Here is a 23,003-nt window from a genome sequence, read left to right on the forward strand (position 1 = left end):
TTGCTAAAAATGTGTATTGTAATCAAAAAGAATTGTTTATAAAGTTTCTTTAAACCGTACATATTTAGTTTTCATTTTGTGCAAAAACAAGGGAGTTTAAAATTATCTAAGTTCTCTAAATTTTGTTTAAAATTTAACTCAAAGACTCAAAAATCTGAAAATTTTAATTCATAATAATAGCTTTAAAATCAAAATAAAATATTAGCTTCAAGTTCAAGTTTGCAAAGTTTCTTAACACAAAACAACGATAAACTTAAACTTACAAAACAAATATGTTTACAGTTGTTTTTTAGAGTTGCCTTATTATTAACAATCAAAAAAAGTTAAGCACACCTTTCACAAATAAAGTTCTATTCTTAAAAAGTCTAAGTTTGTACACACACTGTTATGTAAACACAAATTAAATTAAAAACAGCCTGTTTTTTATATTTTCAAAAGCAATAGTTTTCAATAGTTAACTTTATTACCAAGCAAACTCGCTAGGTGTATTAGTTTTAATTGCCCATATCAAGGTCACTTTCAACTAATATTTATAAAATTTAGAATACTTTTCAACTATTTAATAGACAAATATGTAAGAACTTTTAAGATACTTTGTTATACCTACATACATTACTTTCAACAAAGGATTTGAAGTTAAACTAGATGATTCGGTTACTAAATAAAGTAGTTTTAAACTTATTTTATATAGATCATTAAATTTCAAGTTTAGTTAAAAGACGCAAGAGATATATTGAAACAACATTTACTTGATTTTAAGTTTAAAACATACAAAATGATTGTTCTAGGAAGAAAAAAATTATCTTTTTTATTCTTGATAACAAAATAGTGTACGGTTTTGATATTTTTTATAACTTAATCACACAAACTAGACTTATATTTGTTAAAAATTAATATTCAGTAAAAAGTTCTGTATACTCTTTAATATTAAAAAACAACAGCCCTTTGTGTTAATATATATATATATATATATATATATATATAACTGGCTAACAATTTTTAGTTAAAATTTCAAAACAGTTTTAAACTAGTTGTGTTTTTATAACTGTTTTTTCACCTTTTAATTAAAAAATAAAAAGTTTTCAACACTGAAACTTTTTTTAACAGCCTCTTTAAACAAACCTCTTTTTTTTAACTTAAAAGAATTAAGAAATAGTTTATGTGTTGATGGATTTTGGATGCAAGTAGCACTTCAAAACTTAACATAGCAGCTCGTTTTATAAAGTATCTTTGGTCTAAAATATAATACTTGTATCTTCTACAATTGCTAAATGATAAGTCTGGTTTAATTGTAAAACTACGTGCTCCCTTACTACTAAACTTAATTGTTTAAAATTTTATGGGTAAAGTTAATTAATGTTATATTAAATAAATATCTAAAACTATTTATTAAGTAATATACTGGTTTGGTTATTAACTACTAAAACAACATTATAATTTTTGGCATAATGTTAGTTATTAAAAGCTGAGTATAAGAATCCAAAAAAGGTTTATACCCTTTAAATAACTTAAAATAAAACTTACTTAATGTACAAAACTTTTTTTTCCAAAAATTTTATACAATTAACGAACTAAATAAATAATTAAATAAGTAATGTGTGTATATTAATTAATTATAACCTTAAACTTAAGCAATATAAAGCCATTTAGTAAAATATTTTACAAAAGACTTCTATTATCCATATAAAACAAGGTAAACACTCAATTAATTGCTATCAGCAGGTGAAGAAAAGGTTTTTTCAAAACCATAACTCTTACAAAGTTTGACATACTTTTTTAATGACAGATTTTTTTTTTTTTGAATTTGATTAATGTTTAGCGTTTGTTTCCACTGAACTTTTTCTTGGCTTTTCTGCTCATAAGAATGCTAAACTTAAGTACTTTAAATTTCAAGCATTTCCGAAGCGTCTACCGTTTTGATTTTGTTTATTTTACTGTTAAACAATTTTTTTTGGATGAATCATAATTTTAACTTTTTTAACGTTTATGATATGTTTCTCCTAATTTGATGATTCTAGTTGTACTTTTTTTATAATTTATTGTGTTGTTTGTATATATTGATGTTTTATACCACATATTAATTAGGGATAATTTGTTTTAAGGTATGGTTCTGTAAATGCATATCTTATCAAATAAGTTGCATCAATTAAACTTGTTTTATCAAGTTTTGCATGCAGTTATGTGAAACATTTGTTGTACTGCGGTTGAAAGTACGGATGGATTTTGTCGAAGTGGTGGCTAACTAGTTTCAGGAATTTATTTCTAATATTTGTGGCTGCAATGAATGGCAAACTTTTCCACGACACTCCATTCATTAAAGGTACATACAAATGTTTGTTAAATCAAACAGCTTTGTAAAATAGATATACAGTAAAACTAATTAATGATTCTTAAGGCATAATTATGTATTTAAAACATAAAAATCTTTTTAAGGCAAGTGATGTAACAAAAAAAAATTAAATATGAAGATTATAGATGTGTATGCCTAATAAACGTTAAAAAACAATTACAACAAAATTTAATCTTTAAATCTATTTAAGAAAGAATTTAGCTTCAAACGTGATATAAAATATTTCAAAACAAGGTATCAATAAAAGTGAATCTGTGCACAGAAATTTTGATTCGAGTAAAACTGATTTTAAAACAAGTGAGAAGTAAAACTTTATTTTTTCTGAAATTCTAATTTTTAAACGACTTATTAAGCTTTTTTCTTTTATTTTAGAAGAAATATCTTTAAACTAACTTGTTTCAAAACATATTTTGAAGGTGTATTTTATTTTAAGTTATTAATATAAATACAAATAGTATGTTACAGTTTTTATTGTTCAAACACAAAAGTCGACTTTAACAAAGCTATGTATTTAGAAGTAGTGCTGGTTAAATGTGCCACAAAAATTGTAATATATATTTACTTACTGTACAAACATAATAAAACAAAATATAAAAAGTGTATTGATATCTGTTTGTTAAAAACAACATTAACAAAGTGGCTTCAGCTTTAAACTACTACAAAACATCATAAACCACTAGAATAAACATGTATTAAATACGCACCTTCAAATTGTGAATACGAACTCAAACGTTGTGAATAATATAAAACAAATTTCAAATATCATGCGGCAGCTGTATAGACTTTCGTAGTAGGTTAATTTGTCATTGTGGAATTAAAGTTTAAAATGTAAGAGACAGAAGTTAGTCGAAATGCATCTCACAGTGCAAATAAATATACAGAATAAGTTAACTTTCAAAGCATTTTTGTAAATTTAAATCATGCATAACTTTCGATTTGGATGTTTCGGATGCAGCTTTCGAGTGAAATCTTACAGAGGTCGAAAAAAGGTAGAATAAATATTAACATCAATTAACAGAACAATTAAGTGGACAGAAAATATAAAAGTCACAATAGTTCTTCGACTTAAAAGCAGCAATAACTGAAACTTTTTTATAAAAAAAATTAAATAAAGACTATAAAACTTGGTTTTATGTTGACTAATACTAATATTACATACAAAATATTAAAAAAAGAACAGTAAAAAAAGAACGAATGTTTAACAGAACTTTTTTACTGTCTTGAGAACAACTTTTCCTCGAAATGGCAGCCTTAAATACTTTACAGTTGATTCAGATGGCGACCACGCGGAAACCTCAGTGAGTTTGTCGTCGAGGCTTCACACGCATCTCCGTTACTTCTGCTTCACTTTGAAATGTCTGCTCTCCCCCTTGAAAGGGTAAGTTCCCTGCATGAGCCTGGTGTAGTAGCCGTGGTGCACGATCTTGTAGGTGCCCTCAGTGGCTGTCAGCGGTATCTTCCAGTAGATGTTCGCTTCCGAAGTGTCCTTCAAAAAGTGATCTCTGTCCCGAGCCCACCTGAACCTGAAGATAGTTCTTTAAATAAGTGATCACGTCAAATTTTTTTTTATTGAAAATAGTTCAGGCTTTTAAGTTTTATGGCTTAAACTAAAAGTATGCTTTTACAACTTGGTATTAAAAAAAAACCAATTATTTAATTATTCTATAACAAACTTTGTGCACCAGTCGGCATCCGTGTGCACTACAACCCATTTTCCATCTACTAGCTTTTCAACGGTCAGAAAAGTGTGGTCTGTTACCTGTAAAAAGACATTTGTTCATATATAATTATTTTAACAATATATATAGAGTATTTTAATAACATACTAATTGCAATATCATTAAACACAAAAGCACTACATGCTCCAGCATGAAATTTTCTTACATTTCGCGGATTTCAGTAAAAATCTTCACGAGGATAATGGTTTATGAGTTTGTAACAAAAAATACTAGCAATATGCATATGAAGAAAGCTCAATAATTTCTAAAATAAATTTTATAACTTTGACCATTGTGTCATAAAACGTTTTTTAACAACGAGAATCAAACCTTGTTATATTATAACTCAAAATTTACCAAACTAAAGATCTACATTTAACTGATAAAACACACTACAGACAAAAACACTGAAAACATTTTTGTTACCAAACTTAAGTAGTTTAACTCTTTAAATTTTGATTAAATTAGTTATATAGATCACTGAGTATATCTGAAACGTTAATGCAACTACATCGTACATAAAGTTTACTTTAAACCACCTATAACATACATAAAACTGTAAGTAGTTTTTGTAAAACAAAAATATATTTTAGATAATACACTGTACGCAATAAAAACAAAAATCAAACAAAAGTTATATATAAACACATTAAGTGCTTGCCGCAAGGCAAAGGATGTTTACACAAAGTGCAGTAAAAGTTGTATATTGACTTTAAAACATCAAATTAAATACACTTCTGTCCAAGTTTTTACATATAAAACATTGCTGTCTAAGTTTATGCTAAACTATTTCAGTAAATTTTCTGACTAACCACTGATCTCGCGACAGCTTTGCAAAATTTGAACATAATAACTACATAAAAAACAGTGCATAATTATTGCATCGTTAGAAAGGAGCATCAAACAAAAACTAGCTAAACTATAACTTTTTTTACATTAAAATATGCAAGTTTTATTTTATTTTATACTTTTCAAGATATGAATTTAGATGATAAAAAAAACAAAGAGGTAGTTTTTTGCACTTCTATAGCCTCCCTACAGTTGCTACTAAACTGGTGCGTACAAAATTTGACATTATGGTTAGTGGTTACTGTATAGTTTTGTTTAAAATTTCATCGACGACTTTATAAGTTTAAAAAACTCTACTTTGACACCGTAAACTTTTATACTTTTACAACTAGTTTTTTTTACAAGCAATTAAAATTCAACTTACATTGTAAGTGCTTCTCGGATGAGCCGAGACAAACTCCACATAAACTTCATCCCCCTATTTAATAATTTGTTTTTGTTTATTAATAACAAAACCTTAATTTACATAAAATAAAGTTTGTTTACTAACACTTATGAACTTTTAACAAGTTTTTAAAACTTATAAACAAACAGTGACCTATTTTCTTTTATGAAGCATTTTTGTGAAATAATATAATAAGTAAGTTTTTCAAAAAGAAACACCACTAAAAGCTAATCAATTTTTTAAGTTTTTAAATTAAATTTTTGCTTACCTAAACAATTTTTTATTGTTTATTTAATTAAAGTATCAATAACAATTTAAAATGTGTTAAGTCAGCAAAAGTGAAGTTTAAAAAAACTTTTCGAGCATACGACTATGATATCAACGTTGCGAATTAAAATTAAAATAATGCTACTTAAACGCTAATTATCATCATTAGTGTTTTATTACCACGCGCATTAACGCCTTAAAAGTGGCTTCCAAACAACTTTATTACAGCAAAAAATAAAACTAATTAAAATGTAAAATTTAACAAAAAATACTTTAAACTATTATTGTTTACTAACAACTGTGTATGAGTCGTGAGCATCTGTGTGCAGTTCGCCGAAGTTCGAAATGATTCCACTTCTGTCATTAACCACGCCCCACGGCCATTTAATGCACTGGTCCCTCATGTTGTGTATTTCTGGTCCGGGTGACACTGGGGTGTCCTAGTTAGTTTTTTTTTTTTTTACACACACACTATTATCTTAAGACATCCAGGCACTGCTTTAATGATAAAAATACTCAATTGCTCAACTACAATACAATATATATTATCGTTCAAACAGGAACGTTCAACTCTTCAAGTGAACTTTTTGAAAATGTATAAAGAAAAGAACCTTTACTAAGGCCACCGCTAGTTTTTCAAACTGCTGAATGTACGCTTGTAACGTGTAAGGTCCATAAATTGTACTTGCCCCTTCGTAACGTTGAACCTATTGGTAATAGATAAAAAAATTAAAAATACAGGATGATATTGAATTAAAATGAATAAAAATACTTTAGAGACTTGAAGTTAATATCTGATGGCTTTATAATTCTTAGTAAAAATCTTTTAACTTGGAAAATACATTAAGAAATATTTTTTCAGGTAAATGAAGTTATAAAACAACTTTAATAAGGTCGAAATAGCCTTGAAAGTAACTTTGGCAAAACATAATAATTAATATTTAACATTATGGTTAATCTGATATTTAATTGTTTTCTTTTTACAGATTACCAATTTAAATTTATTATGTTTTTTTTTAATTTTAATAGATGAAAATAAAAACACATTTTTTATAAGAAACAGTAATTATTTGACATACATAAAGTCAGATATAACTATTATATCCGGTTAAATTGTAATCTAATTCACACTTTTGTATATTTTTAAATTGGTATCTATAAACTGATTAAGAACTAATGTATGTATTTTTATACTTATTGTTTTTAAACCTCTGAGATTATACCGTACATTTATGTTATACGTGTTTTACAGGTTTAGAAATTTACATTAAAACAAAGTAAATACAATGGTAATTACAGTAATAACTTATAACAAACATCAAAATCATTCGCAAACACCGAAATATGTAAAATTAACTTCAAACAAATTAAAGTTACCTGATATTCTTCAAAAGTCGTCACGTAATCCGAGTAGGTGTTGGAAAGACCGTTGATAATCACTTCAAAATCTTCCTTTGGTCTCTCTTTTTCCAAAACCTTACAAAAGAAATGCATGTTAATATATACAAAAATTATGATAATTTTTTTTGTTTTGAAGGTGTGTAAAACAAAACTAATATCGATAGCGTATTATTATCAAACAACTAAAAACTTATTGAAAAGATACCAAACTAATGTCCACGTACAAATAAAAGTCTTACTTTTCTAACTGCCTTTATCAACCTTCTACCAGCCATGGTAGTGAATTCAGCAGGAACAGCGTTGATAACCAACCTTCCTATCTTCAATATTTGTGTTTCCACAACTTTTGGTTGCCACTCATAAGGTTTATTTATCTGTACGTGATGATTTAACAAGTTAAAAAATAAATTTTACGCGTTATAAACAATACGTCTTTATATGAAAGTCTTCATATTATGATAACAAAACCAAACTACAGGCTTTTATTGGTGTTTCTATTAAAAAAAAACTTATTACAGTAGTCTGTCGCTAGATTTTGCAGTTTGAACACAGCCCAAAAATTCGAACTTTTAAGATAATCTCTAAATTTTAAATGACTTTTATACTCACTTATAATTTAAACTAAGTATTTATAACTTATTCTAATAAACAAAATATATCAAGAAGTTTTATATGCGATAACAGATTACATTATTTAGTTGACACGAAATGCTTGAAAATTATATTTATTACTAAATCAGGCAGTTACCAGTTGTATATGTTTCAACCATACATTTAGACACAAAAAACTAATTTAAAGTATTAAGTAGTTAAAGTTCAGTTTTACCTCCCCAGAATCAATCAGTATTGGTTTGGGAGAGTGGCATTTTTTCTGCTCTGGTGACGCTTCCATGAGGAATTTTGAAAGTGTGTCCCACAAAACATTACCTTTCAGTGTGGCTGCAATAACAAATGTTTAAGATAGAAATGGCCAGTGAACAATAGTTTGAGTTTGCAAAAAAGCGCTTTTTTTAAAGTTTTTTAGTATCAATTTATTTTAAACGTTTACAGCAAAATGTTGAAATTTGTCTAATATGTACTTTAAGTTAAAACAGCATTTTAAATATTTATTGATTTTTAATCTTTAAATGTAAGTTTTTACACGAAAAGTACACAACATACTTACTTTGTCTATTTGTATTTATAGAAATATGTAGTACTTAAAATTATAATTAGTAAAAAACTGGAACAATAGATATACATACAAATTAAGCTTTTTTTTCCTCTCTGTATTTTTTAACTGATAAAACAACTCAAAAAAAATTACATTGTTCAAATCCCGCCATACCAGCACCGTCTGTAGTACCAGCGGCAAACGAGTAACCCATGGCGGGTAGGCACGTTTTATGGGTGACGTTATTGACAACAACTTCCTGATCAGACATGTTGACATTCTGCTTGATAAACTCCATATCTCCATCCAGTTTCTCACTTGCATACTTGTATAACTCCTGTAAGGTTTATTAGTTATAATGAATTTGTATATGTTGAAAGATTCTACACTAACTTGGATGAAGAGCTAAGTATTTAAAAAAAAAAGATTAATTTTTAAAATAAGATTTGATGAAAAAATAAAAATTATACTGTCAAAAAAAATTTTTATGCAAACTTGTAATAAATGAAAATTCAATTTTGAATTAAGTGGAAAAATTTATTGCGCTAATACTTAAGAAAATTACCTCTAGTTTAACACTCAAATAACTTGCTAATACAATGAAACAGTTTGTTTAAATTTCAACACAATTCAGCATTTAAGCTATTGTTCAATTCTATGAACATACTTTTTAAGACAAAAGACATTTCTTTAGTAGACGCCAGTTTGCTTTTGTTTGCAAAAAATGTATATTTGAAAAGCTTTAGTTTAATTTAGCTTTCTTATTGAACTGGTAATTACAATACTTACTGTATATTAATTGTAGTTTCAAATATTTTTAACATTTTAACTTTTTATTTAGTGTTTCTTTTAAATCTCTTAACTTTACTTTAAATCTAAATTTTACACATTTAAATTTTCGCTTACCCTCTAGCCACTTCAATAATATGTGCTCCCAAATAGCAAATAACTTAATTAAGACTGTTTAGTAAAACGTACTTTGAAAAATTACATAAAAAAAAACAAATAGAAGCTTAAAAACATAAAATTTATTTTTTTAAATTTAAGCAGCTATAAAAATAATGAAAACTTAAAATAATAAAAATTACCATGGCCTTCAAGTACTGTTTGTTTCCAATAATTTCTGTGCTTTCAAACATGTCTTTGCCGGGCCCACTCGCTATGCACTTAGTATTGTCGCCATCGCATGAGCTTTTACTGGTGTGGCATGGTTTACCTGTGACAATTTTGTATTAGTTAGTGTAAACCTTATGTTCACAAATATTGCTTATTTTAAAAGGTGTGCACATAAATTAGTTAGAGTGTTTATATCCTGTTTACAAATAGGGTAAATATATATAACAAAAAGTCTCATATAGTATAACACAAAACATAGAAACATTTATTTATTTTGTGTGTTTGGCTAGTAAAATTTATTTTTTAATTTAGTTTTATGAATTTTAAGATTGGCCAGCAAAAAAATTGAAAAGTAGACTATTGCATTAAATATGGGGGTAACAACTACGTTTAAACTATAATTTTTACATGCTTTTTAATTAACTTTACAGTTTGTTAAAACTTACTACAACATTTAAGTATGGTGAACAGTGTGCTATATAACTTAATTCCGCCTACACTTTCTACGCTTAGCATTCTAAACCTTAGGAAATGAACTCTTTTTGCAATTAACTTTTAACACTTTCATAAAAAAGCTAACCGGTATCAATACAGCGTGCTCCGTTAGTGTTTGGTGAAATATCGCCTTCATGGGGTTGCGCGAACGCTGCTACGAAATTCGATTTACCGACGAGTGAAGTTGGATCCATCGCTTGTTCGAACAACAGCTCCGCATAACCTGCGTTATATTATATCATTATTTCAACATTTCGTACAATAGTTCTACAATTAAAAGTTAAATAGTTAAAAGTCATAATTAACAGACTGAGTCGTAAAATTCTTAAAAAAACGATTTTAATTTTTAGCTACAAAATAAAACAAAATTCTAATAAAAAAAGAGTCGGGTGCGTATATTTTTCTAGTTGATAAAAAAAAAAAGAATAAATTCTTAGAAAACTTAGTTGGTTTTAAATCTAAACGTTTATAACAACTCTTACTATTGAATCTTTGTAGAGGGAATTTTTTATTTTTCCTAACAAATTACAGCTAATACGAATAAATACTAATTCTTAAATAAAATACAATAAATTCAAATAAAATACTAATTCTTAGTACGAATACCAAAATTATATGAATGTAATTAAAACAAACCTTTGTTATCGCTACTAATGAGAGTATTTGTGTTGTTCATACTAGTACAATGAACGGGAAACCAATTTAACATTCCAATACCTAAAAATTATGAAAAATTATAATTTGTGAAAGCTGAGATATTTTAAATAATTATAACCTTTTCCTTCGTAGTCGACAAACTTTAGTAGAGTCATGTCCGTATCTTTATTGCTTTTGTACCTGTAAAAGTATATAAACTTTTTAACTTAAAAAGCAATTTGTTTTACAGCTAAAAATTATTCACAGTACACTTAAAATATCCGATTCAGCCTTAATTTTTTTTTAAAGTTTAGAAGTTAATATATATGCTATTTAAATCTAATAGATTACTAACGATTAAAGATAAAAAAGTAGCATTGGTTTTATTCTCGGAGAAAATACTTATGAAATATATTTATTGGTAAAATTATACTTGTGAAAATCTACTAATGTGCTACAATATATAACGTAGTATAACGAAAAAATATATTGATCAGTGGGTCTCGATCTAACAAATTTCAATGTCACCAGGAACAGCAACCCAACAACTTAAACAAATATTTATTTACTCTTAAAAATAAATATTGAAACTAATGGCTATAAATTTGTTTCTAATAATTAACAAACTTTCTCCTCTCTCTCAGTGGGTTGGCCTGATAAGCGCCAGGACTTCTGTTAATATTTGCGTCCAACAATTCTCCCTTGTTCATAAAAATCCAACCAGGTCCGTAACTCTTGTGCGCTTCCTTGATAGACTGCAATTTTTTTCAAATAATTAAACTTTAAAATTTTGTAACAAGCACGTGTGTGAAAACAAACGTTTACGATTCCGTCCACCATGGCGTCCAAGGTTTCCGGGACGTAACCTTTAGAAGTTATTTGAAACAAGGCGTCTTGCATGTAGCCTAAAACAAATATTTTAATAGCAAATTAAATTTGAACTTATGCTATATTATTTATTGTAGAAATTTACTTAGCCTTTGGCACCTTAGCTTTTGGAACCAAGCGACTTTTTTTAATTACATACAAAAAAACATTAAATACTTATAGAAATATAAAATACTTATGTAAAATACTAGTACTCTTTTTCATTAACTGGTAGTACATTTTATTTGATACTTTTAAACTAAGACTCTCACACGCAAAGCTATTTGTAAAATTTGCTGTTTTTAAGAAAAGCTTCATAGTATGTTCAAATATTAATTTAAAATGTAATTTAGTACAACTTTAACTAATATATGTTTTGATTTTTAGAAAACAGACATAGAGATCTCAACTACTAGAGGAGAAATAATATATTCTCTTTTAACTGTTTCTATTTGAATAAGGTATTTTATTTAGGCACTGACTAGGTCTTTGACCATACTTAGTTTGCACAATAAAGTCTTGAAAGAATAAACAACTTTAAATATATTAGTTTAAAATAAAGTCTAACTAGTAGTTAAATTAAATTAAATCAGATAATTAACCAAAAAAATTTAACAATCATATGAAGAAAAAGGAAGTAAAGTGATACAAATATGAATAAGTTTAACTAGATACTTAAAAAAAACTTTATTTTTGTAGATGAAGTTACAGTTAAGTTATTGAAACTTATAAGTTTCATTATTTTACCACAAAATTTCAAAAGCACTATGTTATAAATGTCATCATATGTCAATTATAACTTATTCACTGATTTTATATCAATGTAAAATCTAAATTACAAAAAGCTTAAACCATTGAAAAATAAAAAATACATAAAAACTTTATTTTTATGTTTAAATTATGTGATACCTGCGGGTGCAGAGTGAGTGTGAGTTCCAGTTAGTAAAATATTTTCCGTATTAAACTTGTCTTTGTATATGGTGTTCAACTTTTTTATCACCTGTAATTTGGTAAGACCTTTTTAATCTTAATCAATTCATTGTTAGCTTTTTTTGTACAATGATTTGTTTCAGTTTAAAACATACAATTAATTTACATAGCAAAAAAATATTCATATTTGCGATACAGAAGTTTTGACAAAAGTAAATAAAGTAGTCGTTTGAAAACTATTTTTATAGTTTAAAAATAGAAATAAAACAATTCTTTTTTGAATTATAACTTTACTAATTTATGTGCAAAAAAATTCTTAGACGTTAAAACTTCCAAAAAAAAATCGAAACAACTCACTTCAAGTTTTAACAGGGAGGCACCCATGCAAGCATCTGTATTTACGAAAAGAAAAGGTTTGTTTGGCTCGTTAATGTTTCCTATCATGAAGGTTCTCGCATACAGACGAGTGTGAATGCCCATCACTTTTTGCGCCATGTTTCCATACCCCATCTATTAGTTAAAAAACAAAGTTTATATAAGAAAATTTTTTTTTAACTTATACATACACTAGACACTCTGTTATATCAAAATTTAAGCTGTTACTTATTTCCACATGATATTATTCAAAAATTCAATCTTTAACTATTTTCAAGTAACTTTTATCATTATTTTACATAAATAACCTATTATAAAGTAGATTTCATATTATTACTAAATAACTGTCTTTCTTTTATATAAACTGCAATTACACTATAAAACTATGACTTTAAAATGTATTACTGAATTTTAAAAAAAATAATACTAATTAATTCCATAACTTGGTTTTTCAATTTTAATGATGCAATTTTTATTTAATGCTTATGTAAATATTTAAGAACAAAATGTCTTGTCAATTTAACGAATGATACAAATATTTACAAAGAAGGAAGTTTAAACATTTATGCAAATGATATAGTTTATGATTTACGAGCTACTAACTTAAATTGATATTTTCCATCTTTAAGAATAAATATAAATTGATTTACAAATAAGTTTCATTTTTAAAAAGATGGCATAAAAAGATTGACTTATTTTTATTACATGAATGTGTTTTTTAAATAACTTAAGTTATTTTCATTCTTAAATAAAAATAAAATAATTGAAATATTAAACTGTAAGAAATAAATTGTATATAAAAATTAAAAGTTACACAAAATTCAAAAAATAATAAAACTATATTATAACTATATTACTATGTACAAGCTATTTTATCTATAACTATAAAAGTTTTTAGAGACACTGATATAATTAGTTGTTCATTTTCGTTGCAAAAAGATAAAATTAACTTAAAAAGTAGTTGACTATTTTTTATTAGGAAAATCACTTTAAACTAAATATATAATTCAATCTAGTATCATTTATGAAATTTTTTAAAACTACTATTTATAACATTAAAAAAACCTCACAAAAGTTAATTGCCAAAAAAAATACACTACTCTAATTTATATAGCTTTTAAAACTTAAAACTTTATTACAGAGCTTGAACTATTATTTTACTAGTTTAACTTTGTTAGTTTATAATTTTTTGTCTGAAAAACTACTATGCTATACTTTAACTAGTATATAGTAAATACTATTATATATATATTTAATATATTTATTATATTATATACTATTTAAAAGTTTTGCTAAAACTTATCAAACTAAATTTGTTACATCAAAAATACTGTAAACAATTTTAAACTTTTCTATACAACTAGATAATTGAATAAAAATAAACATATAACTTAACTTTTTTGTTTTACAATTATGACTTAAACTAAAAAACTTAAAGTATTAAGTAGTAAAACTTCTAGAAAAACATAAGTTTATTAACCAAAATAAAGTGTAAGCATGTTTTATTCTCAGTTTATTAAGGACACATTCCTTTGTTCTTAGTCAAAAATATTAATGACAGATTAAAACAACAAACTGCTATCCTACTAAGTGAAGCATTTTGTTCAAACCAGCTTACACGTTCAATGGACTAAATATTCCTTAACTTTCTTAGAAATACTATGAAAAAAGTTGATACCAGTGGAAACAAATAGTATAAGTGTGCAATACGCTTCTTATTGTATAAAAGAACAAGTGTATATGATTAAATCATACGCTTGTGATAAATTTTAAAATAATTATGTTGTTAAGCAGGATTGCAAATTAACAAGAAAATGTTAGAAATGATAAAAAAATGAGTATAAAAAAGCAAAATAGTAATTTAGCTTATAAATGACAAAGAAGTTGTGTAAAGATGATAAGTTTATTAATTTCAAACATGAAGAAAAGTTTTAAGGCAAAACTTAAAAACCAAATAAATCTAAATAATTAGTTTCGTATCCACTTTACTGTACATGTCATTTATTTTCTCAAGTTTGCTTAAGTTTTATGTGGTTTAATATAAAGTAATGGATGGGGACAGCTTATAACTAAAAACTATAAAACTCAATACGATTTAATTTGGTTGTTTAAACTCATGAAGTGTTTTATTATTAGTGAAGCACTACATCATTTGATTATGTTTATAAATTTACACAGCCCTAGGTATAAATAATACAAACATTTAAATATTCATCATATAAAATATCTACTTAATGGAAACATAAGATGTAAACACTACTAATTTGAACTAAAAATAAAAAAATGTTTTTTTATCTACTTTTTGAGATTAACTTATTGAAAAGAAGATTCATGTTATAAGAATGGGTATATTTTGAAAAGAAGAAATAATAATTTGGTTTGTCTTTTTAAACTACTTGTTTTTAAAAGGCTGTTTTCTAAAAATAGCAGTTATTAAAACTCTATGCTCTAAAGAAAACAAAAAAAAAAAGAATACTTAAGTTCAGTTACACTGTAAAAATTCCATTGATCATAAGAAAAAAATAGCTATGATGTAACACAAGAAATTAGTTGAATATCATACATGTGTTAAATTTAAGGAATACTCGTGTTTGAAACCAAATTCGTTAAATACCAAACATTGGCATTGCTATATCTTTTTGTGAACCCAAATATGTATGTTATAATACGATATTCAGAATTGCTTATATGAATTTACATACTTTATGTTATACAACTTTATTCTATATCTTTTGGAACACAATAAAACTAACTAATTGCCAAAGAACGTATTATAAAAGTAAATAATTTTTGAACTTTTAAAGGATTTTTATAATACTTTATAGCTACTTATAAAAATCTCAAATTTAAAATAATTACTTAAATTATAATAAAAAAATTTATGGTATCAAAATTCAGTAATGTTGTTGATATCAAGTTATGTTACTAATAAGTAAATTAATCCTTAATACCGGAAATCGATTAGAACCAGTATGTATAAAATTAACTAATACTTTATAAACTTTCAAATGATTTTTTTTAGTTAGTAAAATTAAATTAAAAGAAATTATAATTAAAACAGAAGGCTGCTACATATTTTTCTATGCGTTTGTTAGTTTTAAAACTTTAATTCTTAGCACTACATCATTTTACAACATAAAAGTATTTAAAATTAAAAATTTGTTTTAATCATAAGGTTCTTATTATTTAAATAAAAACCATCTAAAATTACCCTTATATGACAATATAAAAGATAAAGTTTATAACAAATTACCATTCCAACTTCAGCTGCAGGTCCAGTTATGTCCCCCCTTCCTACTCCGACCATGTAATTCCATTCGTTCTTGTTTTCTGTTTTATTTATTAAATATTTACAAAAAAATATAATTGTACAGTATTGAAAAATTTAATTTATATCTTATAAAGAATACTCATTTAAATTCAAAATAAAATTATTTAAGGTATATGAACAAAACTCAACTATAGTTGTTAATAGAATAAAACCTGAGAATAAACACAGTTTTTTTTAATTTTAGTGTCTAAGTTTTCAACAGCTTACAAATTAGGACTTCTTGTAGTATTTTAAAACTAAACTCCTTAATAAATATTTGTCTCTAATTTATTTTCAATACTTATACTTGTTTGTTATTTACAATTCTCAAATTTTTTCAGGTTTTCTCTTTACATAAAAGGAGAAACAAAAAACTAAAACAATTATTAAATTAAGTAATTAGTCAACAAATATAAAATTTATAGTCCAAATATTCAATGAAAAACTATAACAATATTAGTCATAATAAAATTATATAATTAACTATATACTTGGTTTAAACTATAAAGACAAAGATTAAGTAAAAGATTTTTCGCATTATATATTGAATATAAAAGCTTCAATTTTATAACTTTTCCCGCCGCGCCCTTTATAAAGTCGTACGACAAAACTAGCCAATCGGAAAACAGTTACGTCACAGCGGCAAGTTGTCAACGCTGGCTAATTTCTCTTTAGTTGACACATAAATATTCAAATAAAGCACATGCGAAAGGAACAAATAACTAAAGTTTGTTTAGACAATTAAACATTTCGGAAATTAATTAGAGTATTAAGTATAAAATAAGAATTATAGAAAACACTTATTCTAATTAGTTAGTAACGTTAGCTTAAAATAATTATAACTTTACTTTGATAATAATTAAAAGACTATTACAGGTTTTTATTCTGTTAAATTTTTAAAATAACTAAGGCTATTTGAAAATATTAGTTAATAAAATATGTAAAAAATTTGCATTGAAATGGAAGTAATTTCCTTTTGTTTTACATATAGTAAATGAAATGTATGAATGAAAAAATTAAACAACTTTTACTTTAAAAGTATTCTTCGACTATTGTTTATATTATTGATGTCAAATAGCATTCTATGATCTTACAAATTTTCACGTAATTTTTGCATGACACTGTCAGTTTATGATATCATAAAGAAGTAATTATAAACAATTATGAAACAAAATACAACATCCTAAGGTTAAAAACTGATAAGTGAGATATATAAAAGTTTATTTTCGAAAATAAAACGTTATTTGTCAGTAATGTTTGTATTTTTATAACCTTGTAGAAGTTGAATGTTAACTTTGAAAAAATAAAATAAAAACAGTTCTACTTTTACAACAAAATACTGCTGACAAATTAAGAAATATTTCAAAACTACTAAAAATTTACTTTGACAACACCAAATTTTACCAGTAGGTTTTAAATTTGATAAAAAAAATTAACAGATACAATTTTTACTTTTATCATGAATTAAAAATAATTAAGATAATATATGCAGAAAACTTTTAATTATTGAGTTATAAAATATTTTCATCAACTTAAACTTAGTACAAGTATACATCAAGTTTAACATAAAATGAAACATTTTAAAGTGTTAACGTAATTGCTTTTTTAACCAGTCAACTTCCTAAAATATTAATGAGTAATTTTCAGAAGTGTAGACTACTTTTATTGTTAGAGCATTTTGTTTGAGTTAATTTTTAGAAATTCTAATCAGTTTATGTCTCAATAACCAATTTAGTTTTTACTAAAAGAAAATGTGTCATTAGTTATGTATTTTTGATTTAAAATTTGTTTAACTTATTATAATTTCGAACACTATAGAATACAAACAAGTAGATAAAACAACTAATAGAAGTTTTATAAATAGAAGTAAAATAATAAAGAATGTAGAATAAAAACGCAGATTTAAGCCAATGGTCAAATTTAATAACAATAACCTATTAAAAAAATCAATATTTAGTTGGTCTCTAAATTTAAATATATACTATTTAAACCTAAATAGTTCATTCAAGCTTACAATTCCCACGATTTAAGTTTACTATTTTACTAAAATTATAATTAGTAGTATCTAATATTAACATATTTTTACCTGATAAAAACTTTTTCATATCAAAAGCTTCTTTGGTTTTTTGAGAAGTTGTAAAAATGTCACCAATTGAAATGTTCTTCTGTGTAACTGATTCTTTTTCAGTTACATCAATTGGTATTTTCTTCTGCGTTACTGATTCTTTTTCAGTTACATGGTTAGGTGTGCTTTTCTGCGTAACTGATTCTTTTTCAGTTACCAAATTTTCTGCACTTGAAACTTTAGAAGTAATGCTTTTGCTAGTTGTGTTATGAGCTACTACGGATTCAGTTTTTCTTGGGATATATTTGTTGTCTTTACTGTAAGCAGTACTCACAGTAATTTCATCATTTATTGCAGTGGTAAAAGCTTTATTTGTTGTTGGGATCACTTCGATTCCCCCATCAGCTGTCAATTTTAAAATATTTCAATAAACTTATCTATGTAAATTATAAAGCTTATTTTGTTACCATTGCAATATCAACCATATTAAAAGTAAGAGGCAAATAAATAAAACTATTATGAAAATCAACAGGAATTTAAACTATATAATTTTCTATATTAAAACAACTAATTTATGCAATTTAGGAACATAATCTGCAAATTTAAGATATAGTTTTTTTTAGTTCTTAATGATGTTACAATTTATGTATGAACATTTCGAACATTTTTTTTTCAGAAGCAAAATTTTTTGAGTTTAGAAAGTAATGCTTAGTTCTTTTTTTATTTTGTAATTTAGTGGAAATATATTTACTTTATACTGGTGCAAGAAGGTTTTCCATGGGTTTTCAAGTAGGTTAAAAATTTAGGTGATACTGCACATAAATTACTAAAAAAAAATTGAAATTTGAATGAAATGTTCTGTAATTTAAATTTATAATGAATATATAAGTTTAATTGTGGAAATAACTTTAGACTAAAGTACAGTCATAAAATATGAACTTGGTATTATAAAAATTTCAAACAAATAAAAAAGATTCTATTGAGAGTTTACTAACGCGTTTACATTTGGTTGTTTGTGTTATATTTATTAGAAATACATAATTGGTGTTACTCATATGTTATTTTTTAATTTAATAGTCAACTATTACAATTATTCTTCTATTGTTACTTTAGTATACAAAAAGTATAAATATTTAGTAAATCAATATTTCTAAATCAGAATTTATTTTAATGTTTGAAACCAAAAAATATAACTAGCTAAAATTAAATTTATTTGAAAATAATTTAGTCGTTATATCATTTAGAAATAGGTGTATTAACGTATACTAAAAAATATTTAAATAAAATTCAATATGGATATGAAACAATAGAAAGCGGAAGTTTATAATAATTTAATGACTCAATAAATTAAAATGATAATTTCTACTTCGAAATTATTAATAAAAACTATAGCTATTTTTTAAAAATGATAAAAAAGTGTTTACACTTATTTTAATAAAAAAATAAAACTTATTTTCACTGTTCATAATAAATGTAAACATTTAGTATAGAACATAGTAAACAATAACTTTAAATAACCTGAAAATGCAGTTGACATAAGAAAAGGTGTAGTTTTTGGTTTAGTGATATCTAGTTTATTTTGTTCACCAACTTGCTCTTCTATAAAAGTTACATTTTTATTAGATTTAATTAATATTTAAAACAGTACACCAATACAAAAATTATAAGTATCGAAAAAAAAGTTCATTTTAAACTTATAGTAAGTTTAATGTTAGTTAAAATTAAAAAAAAACAGAAAACGCACTTAGTGGAAAAAAATCATTTATAAAAAGTTAAATGAGTAAAATCAAATATTTAAATTATTTTTTAACTAATATCTTAAGCTTAAAAATACAAACTTCGTTCCTATTTTAGCATTCATACATAATTCAATATTAAACTTTTAAACACAACAAACTTTTAATGTAGCCTGCCACGGATATAACAATAATAACCCATACTACTATTGCAAAAAGAGCTATCATCTGTAATCTTCTAACAGTACAAAGACCTGTTATCCAATTTTTGAGACTTGCTTCTTCAAAAACTACATCTGTTAATAAAAATATTTAGTTGAGTAAATAGCAATGCAACAGAGTTGTAAAATTTAAACAGCAGATGAAATACTGAAGAAAAAATTCTAAAACTAAAACTTTTATTTAGATATTAGAAGGATATTTTTAAATGAAATTAATAAAAACAGAAAATATTATAAAACAAGCATACTTTAAAAGCATGAAAATGTTATCAAAAAAGTTTCAACTCTTTATTTAACTTTCTGACATGATATGTGGAAGACCTTTTTAAATAATAATGGTTAATTTTAAAATTCTATGATGTATGAAATGCAATCATACAAATTGTGTTAAAATATATTGAAAATGAGTACTTTTTTGTGCTTCTGAAATTAAGTAGTACATTTAAAACTATTATTTTTAAAAATATTATTATAATGCCCAACTACAAATTTGTTGTTAAGTTTAAAATTTTTAAGAAAAGTGTGTAATTTTTTCTTATAAGATTTATAAATTAGTAAAATTGAAACAAAATGTATTGTTTTTACTAACAGCTTTAAAAATAAAGCTTCATTATTTAGTTGATCATATTAAAAGACTGTTATACTATAACTTAAATAGATATCATATAGTTTTTCAATCTGTATTTTTTTTTCTATTATTCAGAGGAGCTGTTTTTCAAAATTAGTTAGACAACTTTCACAATTAAACTTGGTAACAAGATTTTTATAGTAAATATGAGCCTGTGAATGAAAAAAGTTTGATAACTTTGAGTAAAATATATTTTTACCTTTCTAACTTTTTTTTATACTTAAAATTAATTTGGATTTAAAAATGTTAATATATAATAATACTTTGCAATTTAATTATATCCTTAAAAGTTTATAGGAAAAAATGTTACACATTTTAGAAACTTTATACTATTTTTTAACTTTTTGTTTTTTCTCAAAAGCTTTCTAAAATAGTTACAACTGTCTTTCTTTGTATTTTCAAAACTTTTGAAAGATCTATTCTTAAGTGTAATAATGTTTTTTAACATTACTTTTATGAAAAATCCTTGTTTGTATATATTTTCTAAATGCTTGATAATAACTTACGAGCTTAGGATGAGGTGATATTTAAAATTAACACTAGCTCTTAAATATAAATTTTAGGTATGAACTTTAATTAAATTTTCTTAGAACATTAAAACTTCAATCAAGTTTTGATATTTTTATAAAATTTAAGTGTAAGGATCACAATATTTTTATTATCAGTTTGCTCAATAACTTTAAATTACACTAAAAGTTTATCTTTTTCTAGCTAAAGATTTTTTTAAATAATTTTGGAGTTTTCAAATTAAAAAACTAAAGTTTTAAGAAAAAAAGCAAAAAAAAAGTAAATTAGTTTTGTAAAATTTTGTAAAAAATGATAAAATTTTAATTCCTTCAAAATAATTGATAAGTTATATAAATATTGGACTAGGTAAAATAAAAACAATTGCTGAAAAATTGTAAGAGGGATATTTTAGTGAAATTGTCTTTTTTCAGTTTTTAATTTGTGCCTTCTGCAACAAAAATATAAAACTCTAAAACTTTAATTGCTTTTTTCTTAAAAGTTATTTTTAGATATTTAAAAACAGTAAAATGCAACTGGTAGCTTAAACATTAAAGATGAAAAAGATTATAAAAAAGATTTGTTTACAGCCTATCACCTAAAAAATATCGAGTATGGTACATCAAGACACAAAAACTTCTGCACCCTTAAATAAAAATATTTATTATTTCAATTAACTTAGTAAAGCAAAAATATTTTAATAAAACAGTTTACCTTCATTTCTAATAGACTTATTGAAAGTTTTTTTTAACAGGCTGTCATTTTCTTCCTGATTTGAAATTGTTTGCGATGTTAAGTTGTCACCTTCAGAGGAAATTTGACTGTCAGACTCGAGTATCTTTACATCATCACTTGATGAAGAAATATTATGATTTCTGTTACTGTTAGACTTAATTGGTTGAAGCTCAACGGCTTCTTCTTGTGGATTTGGTGTCATTCTATTCAACAAATTTCTACTATTAAAAAGACAAAATCTTTTCAACCTGTAATTAGTTCTATTTTATTTAAAATAAAACTCAAAAACATAAAAACCTTTGTAAAAAATATTAGTATTGTTGTTATTATGTAAAACTTTTACATGTTGTTAGATAATACATTTTTTAAAATAAGTTTGATTTTTTACATACCATTATAATTAAATAAAAAACCTTATGATTAATCAATAAAAAGTAGTATACTTTTTAAATTATAATATAATAATCAAAAATAAAAGAGTAATGCAAGTAAACCTTTACAAAAAAAAAAAAATTTACTATAAATATATCTATTGCAATTAAAAATTGTAACTTACTACAATACAAAAAAAAACTAAATGTTTTATAAAAAGATTTTAAAAAACTGCAATCTTAATAAATGAACAGTCTTTAATTATAACTTTTCATTCTTCAAAAAGCCACTTCTTTAAGATATATTTTAATTAAAACTAAATAATAAAGTATCTAAAACATATTAATTATTATGGTTTAAAAACTTTTTTTTTCTGAGAAAACTGGTACTTGTTTTTTTAAACACAGACAGTGTTTACTTATGTATAAAGATTGTGCAACTGTATTCAATTTCTAAAACTTTTGTTACTTAAACACTATTTTATCTAAAAAATAATAAATGTACTTTTTAAAATATTTTGTTCATCACAGATAATCTGATTAAAGTAGCTGGCTTTCAAACAACTTTGATAATGTGAATAGACTATCAGATTGTAAAGTATTATCTTTGGTTGCAGTATGGATAGTTAATCTTTTGGAGAATTAAGATTTTCTAGACTTGGTGGTTTTTTAAGAATTACAAGATTATATAAGTTCTTCTTAAAATCACACCTTACCCACAAAATATTTTAGTTCCATTTTTCTTTATATCTTTAAACTTTATCAAGTTTAAATCGTTAGAGGGCAGCAGATTTAACTAATGGTGATAATTTCGATTTTTCCAAAGAGTATGTTACTAAAGAAAGTAGAAGAGTTTGTATTATTATTGTTTAAAAAAATGAACTTAAAAAA

At 24.7% G+C, this 23,003-nt stretch overlaps 1 protein-coding gene across 1 annotated transcript; it reads right to left on the bottom strand.

Annotated features, from left to right (window-relative positions):
• Positions 1-2,821: 2,821 nt before the first annotated feature.
• Positions 2,822-21,985, bottom strand: LOC145841871 (neutral ceramidase-like). Its single transcript, XM_082949162.1, has 22 exons — positions 21,721-21,985; positions 19,815-19,949; positions 19,436-19,516; positions 17,939-18,322; positions 15,796-15,872; positions 12,525-12,677; positions 12,147-12,237; positions 11,190-11,275; positions 10,998-11,125; positions 10,510-10,571; positions 10,371-10,451; positions 9,820-9,957; positions 9,212-9,339; positions 8,277-8,460; positions 7,797-7,909; positions 7,210-7,344; positions 6,947-7,045; positions 6,181-6,276; positions 5,866-6,009; positions 5,282-5,335; positions 4,024-4,109; positions 2,822-3,873 (listed from the first exon to the last, which is right to left on the bottom strand). Exons 1-22 carry the CDS (start codon positions 21,941-21,943, stop codon positions 3,684-3,686), a joined length of 2,868 nt encoding a protein of 955 aa, XP_082805288.1. The 5' UTR covers positions 21,944-21,985; the 3' UTR covers positions 2,822-3,683.
• Positions 21,986-23,003: the final 1,018 nt, after the last annotated feature.

Source organism: Thalia democratica, chromosome 8, assembly GCF_965202585.1.
Source record: "Thalia democratica chromosome 8, ktThaDemo2.hap1.1, whole genome shotgun sequence".
NCBI lineage: Eukaryota > Metazoa > Chordata > Thaliacea > Salpida > Salpidae > Thalia > Thalia democratica.

Excerpts from the sequence above, each read along its gene's own strand:
- LOC145841871 (XM_082949162.1), bottom strand. The coding sequence starts at position 21,943 with ATGACACCAAATCCACAAGAAGAAGCCGTTGAGCTTCAACCAATTAAG. Across the intron at positions 12,678-15,795 it reads CTGCAGCTGAAGTTGGAATG|ATGGGGTATGGAAACATGGC; the intron begins GTAATTTGTTAT and ends TTTAACTAATAG. Across the intron at positions 9,340-9,819 it reads AGCACGCTGTATTGATACCG|GTAAACCATGCCACACCAGT; the intron begins GTTAGCTTTTTT and ends AAATTGTCACAG.